Genomic DNA, 7544 nt, shown 5'->3' with positions numbered 1-7544 from the left:
CGCTTTTTCAGCGAAGCATCTCATTCCGCTTTTATCAGGGAACAAGGGTTACACTTAAGTAAACCGAGACGTTTTATTTAGCAAGCATGTAACCACCTAGATCATAGATTGAAAATATATTTTAAAGCAAATACAGGTCATTTACTGTGGAAATATATGGTTTTTAAAGCTTTTTAACAGTTATAGCACCACCTATTGTCCAATCTCCATAAAAGTATTCTTGTATTCTTCTTTAGAATTATATGTTGCATGTGCTCACCTATTTTCTCGAAGTTTTGACTTTTCGTTTATGATTTATAGGCTTTTGAGAATATTTTGCCACTGTCATTTTCTAAACAACCCTGCTATAGCTATCCAAAGGGTAAAGTTCCAAATAGTTTTTGATAACTATTGATGTAGAGAGTCCAGAGAATTGCACTGAATTAGTTTTATCTAAAAACCAAGGACTAGTTCGCAAAAGTATGTTTTTTACATAATCGTGAATATTTAATGAACAAAAGATTTGATTGACAGCAGTGCTACTTGAGGCAAAGTTGTTCAGAATGAGGAGATCTAAGTTATGATATGGATATTGTGTCTATGTGTGAAAGTCAGCATTATTACTGAGGCATAAAACTCGTTAGCTCCACTCGGTGTCTGATTTCTTTCAAATTTCTCACAGATGTCTAGGGCCAGGAGTCAAACAAGCCCAACAAGTTTTGTGCCGATTGGCCACCGTTAACCTTGTCTAATAGGTGCTCAAACTTCATTAGCCAATGGCGGCCATGTTTTTTAGATACGCCAATGTCCTCATAGACAGCCATGGCACCATGGACAAAGTCACTGCATGCCGATTTTCAATGCATTTAGACTAACGGTTGCGTTGTTACAGCCAATTTCTTATTTGTTTGGTATTATAGCACCACCATGTGGTAAAACTGCACCAACTTTTCTGGGCGACCAAAGATTGACCTCTTACATAAGCATGCCACGGAGTGGTGGTGGTGGTGTAGTGGTCTAAGCACATAACTGGTAATCTGGTAATCAGAAGGATGCTGGTTCGAGCCCCACAGCCACCACCGTTGTGTCCTTGAGCAAGGCACTTAACTCCAGGTTGCTCCAGGGGGATTGTCCCTGTAACTGGCCTCTGTAAGTCACTTTGGATAAAAGCGTCTGCCAAATGCATAAATGTAAATGTAAATGCATGCCAAGTTTGGTGAAGATATATATTTTCCTTCAAGAGTTATAGCCATTTATGTAAAATTGGCCACTCCCACTTCCAATGTTTTCACATACCGTAGCCATCTCGAGTCGAAAGTTCAAACTTTTGATAATGAGACTCCATAGAAAAATTGGCGCTAGTTTGATCCCGATCGGATGAAAAATAAATCGAACGTTTATTTGTTGAACGTCGGAGAGTGACATGATTTCATCCCAATTCTTGTGATTCTTAAACAAACTGTTCACTATCACAGTCATTGCTCCCTTAACAATGTAAATTATAATGAAACAGAGTATTCGTAAAATGCCATTTTGGCATGTGGAGCCCATCCCCTCTAACATTACAAGTTTGTTTAACTCCCTAAACCTCAGTATGAACAAAAGTAGGTTAATAAGAAGCACCCCTAATACAATAAGGAAACAAGAGTGCAGATGTGTAGTGCATATTACATTTATTGATATAATAAGGCAACGTTTACCAGTTATATTTGCAGAACTGTCTATGATTAAGCACAATATGTGGAAAGTCAAAGTATATATTACAGATAACAATAGAAAAAACTGTACAAATATATATATATAACTCTGGCCCCTTCATATATTGTCAACCCCAAAAATATTTGGACACTGAAGCCACACATAAATGCAAGTTCAATATAAAGTGGTATCTGCAAACAAATTATGCTAGGCCTTTTCTCAGAAGTAACTTCACTTATACTAGCAATTTTTGCAATTCATTTTAATCTAAAGATTTCTTTTAGTGGATATATGAATTCTGTAACCACAGATGTAGTTCATCACATTAACTATGGACATGATCAATGTTTGGCAACATGGAAGTGTCTAGATGCTTTTTCTTTTAATTTTGAAGAGTACATCTATTGTTTTATAATTTATAAAACATATAACCTTCTTTTTGGTAAATATTTTTATTCAAAAGTGTGCTTATGCAACCTTTCTTTAATGTGCTTAAAACAATGTCATATATAAATATCAATGATATTCATACTTTGAGAGTGTGTGGTTTACATGCACATCGCACCCCTGCAAATAAATAACACACTAATCAAAGTTATTCTCCTCTTGTGTCATTTCTGCCTGCAAGAAATATATTTTCAGAACAGGAGCGTCATTTGAATGCCAAAGGGTCAGACAGAGAGCTCCCCTCACTGAACATCAGGAGGCACAGAGATGGAAAGAATGTGTTTGAAAGACAATCAGAGATGATGATCGTCACTCGTGTCCACCTTTGAAATGCTGCTGGCAAGATTTACACTTTATTAAGCAAGTCTGTTTTATGCTTTGTTTTAAGCCACAGAGTGGGAGGGGGTCCTTTCATTGTCCAATGCATGATATGCATGAGCAGTCATTCCTTCTTTTTCTGTCCATTAACTATGATCTCCAAGACATGGGTAAGGTCCATCATTTTGGTGAGCATCTCCATGATATCAGGATGTTCTTTAGCCCCCGTGATGAACTCCTCCAGGGTCAGCTCACCTGCCAAAGAAAAGAAAATATATTGAGATGAATGCACTTGCCATTATATTACTGTTAAGCAATCCAATATTATGGTATTTTATTTCATTCCTCTCTGGAGTACTTAATTCTAATGGATAAACTGCAGCATGGCACCTTCCACAAATATGGTAAACTTTAATGAGAGCCAACTGTGTAATGAGAGCCAACTGATAGATAGCTGTCCAATGTGTATAACCTCACTCGAGTCTCGTATGGAGAGGGTAGAACAGGATTGTCACAATGGGGCATGACCTGGATGGGAGTGAGGTTTAGGAGGGTGAGTATAACGGGAACCAGCTTATAGATAGCTGTGCAATGTGTATAAATCTCACTCTCCTGAAATCTCGGTGCACTAGCGACTGACGCTAGAGGCTGTAGCCTATAGTCTCCTTGTTAGCGTACCCGCCTCCCATGCCTCCCATGCCGGTTCAAGTCCCATACGTAGTGGGTAGAACAGGTGTCACACTTGCATGAAAAAAAATTGTTAAAGAAAAAAAAATCACTTCATGTTTAAAGATGTCTTTACACAGCAGAGTTAAGCCTGCTCTTAACCAGCTCAAAGTTCTGTGTAAAGATGCAAAAGCCAGAATAAATTAAGGCGCTCCAACCCACTTCAGCCCCAAGTATCAAAGTAATGTAAATAAGTTGTTTGGACCATAAATCGCTGGACCTTTAAAACAATTTTTGACTTATATTCTAAAAAATACAGTAGACAATAAACAGTCTCTTTCTTCTCATATAATAAAATATTTTTTTAATTAAATCAACATTTCGGGTCCTTTTATTGATTTATTTGGCAAGTAGCCAGTGACGGTCCTGACTCACATGGTGCCCTAAGCGAGAACAGATATGAGCCTTCCCCCACCCCATTCCACAAATAAAGACAGCAATTAACAACAACAAAATAAGAAGAAGCTACAGTAGCTTGCTAGTAATTCTGTAGATTTCATAATCTGCTTCTTGTCCAAAATTTTTAAATTATATTTTTGGTTCAGACATGGCAGGGCTCACCTTCATTGTTAACATCAATCCTCTCATAGATCAGAGACACAATATCATCTGGAGGGATGTCATAACTGCGGGTAATGTCCTGAATGGCCTGCACAATGAATATTACATTAATAATATTATACTTTCTGCTGTTTTACATCACTTTACTTCAGTACCAATCTAATTTCCCTCCCCCTTTTTTTCAAAACTTTTAACTGCAGAAGATTGTGACTGATATCTTCAAAAATCATATAATTTGTTTTTAATGGTAACACTTTACAGTATGGTTGTATATGCAATATTTAACAACAAACAATACTTTTACAGCATTTATTAAATGGTTAATGATCATTTCTACATATACCAATAACATTACCAAGAACATTTTTACATTTTCCAATAACATTTTTAACATTAACATTTTAACACATTTACATTTGGTACATTATGAACTCCACTCATACTACACTCATAATAACAAAAGTATATATTTATAAATTAAGATTTACCAGTGCTACTAAATGCTGTAAAAAAATTGTTCATGATACATAATATATTAACCAATGTTATCATAAAGAACCTTCAAAACGTCGCTGTTTGTTTGAGTGTCCTGGCCAACCCCGACACATAATTATTGACTCAACCAAAGGCTTGAGCTTGAGGTAGGACCATCTGTTTGTTAGACTTATTCAAGGAGGAAGTATTTGGGAAAGTTTGAAAGCAATGTAACTGTTTGGTGATGTTAGTGACCAGTTACACACTTCAGCTATAAGGCGCACTGATTTTCCATCAAAGAGAATCATGCATTGTATTTATGGTAAGGTAACCAAAAATTTAACATTGTCATTCTTTAAAATCCTCCCTTTCCTTTCAGATTCCTTTATTTATCCTACAGTATGCTTTTAATTTACATCATTGAGCTAATTAAATTTAATTAGGCTTATTTGCATTATCAGTAATTGTATTTACTTTAAAGCAATATATAACTACAAAACTACCTGAATACTTCCATAATATGGACAGGAGCAATAAGATGTAAACTGTATTTTTAGTAATGAGGAAGGTCAGCAAAAGGCCATCATGGATTTAGGTTAGGATTAAATACAAATGATTGTCCCAAGACTAATCTTTACTACAGCAGGTTATTTACAGGATATAGGACTTTAGTCTCTTAGGACTAGTAATTTTACAGGGCAAACAAATCACTAATTAGAGGCCAAATATATATTTTACCTTGAATATGGTCTCCATTTCATCTCTGTCAATCTTGCCATTTCCATCCTGATCAAAGAGTTTGAAATACCACTTCAGTTTCTGGTTTATTTCTCCTTTGAGTAGAAGACTTACAGCTGCAATGTATTCCACAAAATCTATATAGCCATCCTGAAGAGGAAAAAATTATATAAATTATGCATTAAATATATTAAAGAATATATATAATTATATAAATTTTAACTACAAAATCTATGTAGCCACCCTGAAAAGAAAATAATACATTATAAACGATATATATATATATATATATATATATATATATATATATATATATATATATATATATATATATATATACTGTGTAGAGAGAGAGAGCCAAAGAGAGATTATGAAAAATTAGACATAAATATAAAGTAGCAACAACCATACATTTTTGTCACTACACAGTACTTTACTAGCATTGAATATTCTGGGTTCAGTAGAAATTAAGCTCAGTCGACAGCATTTGATGCATAATGTTGATTAAAATGTAAGTTATGCATCATATCCACTGATCAGTGATTGTATCACACTGTAGTTGGACTTGTTTAGTTTTTTGGGAATGTCTGCTGTATTAATAATATGTTTGTGTTTCATGAAGTTGCAAGCAAAAACACAACAAAAAGACGCATCTGTTGGCAACTTATAAACTCTGTGCTTTTTCCCAGGGCTCAATATATTAGGTATGTGAGTGACACAATATTTGATGTTTTGATTGTATGTTTGACAGTTTGATGTACAGTAAATCATTTTACATACATATTGTACATATTTTATAAGTAACAATGTAAACGGAACACTTCTAATTTGTCAGTAAATTTAAAATCACAAGTTGGTAACACTATATGCATTGTAAAGTTCAGCTTCTAAGCTTTAAAACTACACCAATTTTATAGAGTTATTTATTAATTTGTTGTTTTGTTTTTCAGCAAGGAGCATCAGTGAATGCTAAAATATATATGTATAATTATTTAAGGGACTCAAGATCAAGCATTTATTCTATGATTTTTTGTCATTCTGCATGGATGGCAACATATGTAATAAATAATATGTACCTAAATACAACATATATTGAACTCGTTTTTAATGCTACAATAATGTTATAAATGATTTAGAATTTTACAAATGACATAACTTTTGTTTATTTATGAAATGTATATTTATTTCAGTAATAAAGGCATTTCCTTAATATTCTAGCTCTTACAGAATGACGCAGACACACCAATGGAGAACTATAAATGCAAACCACAGGATCAGCCACTGTAGGTTTGATGCAGAAGTATAAATCAGCCTTAAGCCTCAGTCCCTTTTCATTGTAATTGCTTTAAAAAGACAGACTAGTACTATTGTCCACAATTTCTCCTTTTATGTTCCACTGAAGAAAGTCGTTTACGTATTGAGCAACATACTGTAAGGGTATAAGATCTAATGAATGACTAAATTGTATAATATGATAACCATCCATACAATGACTTGATGTTAATGAAAAAGCAATCTTACCCCATCCATGTCAAATGTGAAGAAGACCTGGTCCACATAGCCACTGGCCTCCTCAGACATTCCCTGCATCTGTAGCATGGTCTTGAGTTCAAAGAGCGTAATTAGTCCAGATGGAGATTCCCTCATGAACTTATTGTACCAGTGGTGCATATCCTCAGCCAAGACTTCATCTAGGCTGGATCCGTGGGCACCCATAACTCCTCACAGGACTTCTTTCCAAGTGAAACTTGGAGATGCTTTCTCGCATTCAATAGTCCAACAGTAGCAAGTAGTTTGCAATGTCAAGCCGGGATTGACAGTGGATGACGGCACAGAGCCTAAAGCCCTAAAGACTTGGCAACTAAAAGGAGAGTTAACTCTTTAATTAGATAACTGTTGAACTCTTCCAGGAACTAAAGAACATATGACTAATACATGGCAACAGAGAGGGAAATCGGAAAGCCTTCTGAAATACTTAGCCAAACCCTCCCCCTCCAGGATCATGATTTGCCGTGACACAGAACTTCCTGACCTTGTCTGAGGGAGCTTACCGTGGAATGGTCAAGCACATTCCATGGATATATCAGGATTTAGCTAATGGGCTTTAGTATTCCTGACCTCACTGTCTATTCCATTGCACAAGGCAATGTAATTTGTCAGAGGATTTCTGAAGAGGGTGAAGAGTTCTTGTCTGGGGAAACCCAGCAGATGAAGATTCTATTTGTGTCCTCTACAGTTCGGTGCGATACATAACTACTGAAAGCTATTTGGTTTGTTAAATGGAGCTTAACATTGTCTTTGTGTTTGTTATTGAGTTGCCACAGTATGGAATAGACTGGCATGTCTTATGATCAATATTAGGTCAAAAATGGCAAAAAAAAAAGAAACAGCTTTCTCTGGAAACTCGTCAGTCAATCATTGTTTTGAGGAATGAAGGCTATACAATGCTTGAAATTGCCATAAATAAAACAAAAGATTTCATACAAAGGTGTACACTAAAGTCTTGATGTTCTGTTCTCTAACAAGGACAGAAAGAGATGTGGAAGGCCCAGATGTACAAATAAACAAGATAATAAGTACAGTACATAAGAGTCTCCAGTTTG

At 35.3% G+C, this 7544-nt stretch overlaps 1 protein-coding gene across 1 annotated transcript; it reads right to left on the bottom strand.

The window, feature by feature from the left end:
- Positions 1–1647: 1647 nt before the first annotated feature.
- guca1c (guanylate cyclase activator 1C) lies at positions 1648–6725 on the bottom strand. The gene is made up of 4 exons (XM_052109727.1): positions 6463–6725; positions 4942–5091; positions 3730–3817; positions 1648–2697 (listed from the first exon to the last, which is right to left on the bottom strand). The coding sequence occupies exons 1-4, from the start codon at positions 6655–6657 to the stop codon at positions 2567–2569; spliced, it is 564 nt and encodes a 187-aa protein (XP_051965687.1). The 5' UTR covers positions 6658–6725; the 3' UTR covers positions 1648–2566.
- Between the last annotated feature and the right edge of the window lie 819 nt (positions 6726–7544).

The sequence above is a fragment of the Xyrauchen texanus genome, chromosome 38, assembly GCF_025860055.1.
Source record: "Xyrauchen texanus isolate HMW12.3.18 chromosome 38, RBS_HiC_50CHRs, whole genome shotgun sequence".
Classification (NCBI taxonomy): Eukaryota; Metazoa; Chordata; class Actinopteri; order Cypriniformes; family Catostomidae; genus Xyrauchen; species Xyrauchen texanus.
This window is presented reverse-complemented; position numbering and strand designations above follow the sequence as displayed.

Bases quoted from the DNA above. Each gene is read 5' to 3' on its own strand.
- guca1c (XM_052109727.1), bottom strand. From the start codon at position 6,657: ATGGGTGCCCACGGATCCAGCCTAGATGAAGTCTTGGCTGAGGATATG. The intron at 5,092-6,462 runs GTAAGATTGCTT...TTTCCTCTTCAG, and splicing joins TCACATTTGACATGGATGGG to GATGGCTATATAGATTTTGT. The intron at 2,698-3,729 runs GTGAGCCCTGCC...TTTCTTTGGCAG, and splicing joins GATTGATGTTAACAATGAAG to GTGAGCTGACCCTGGAGGAG.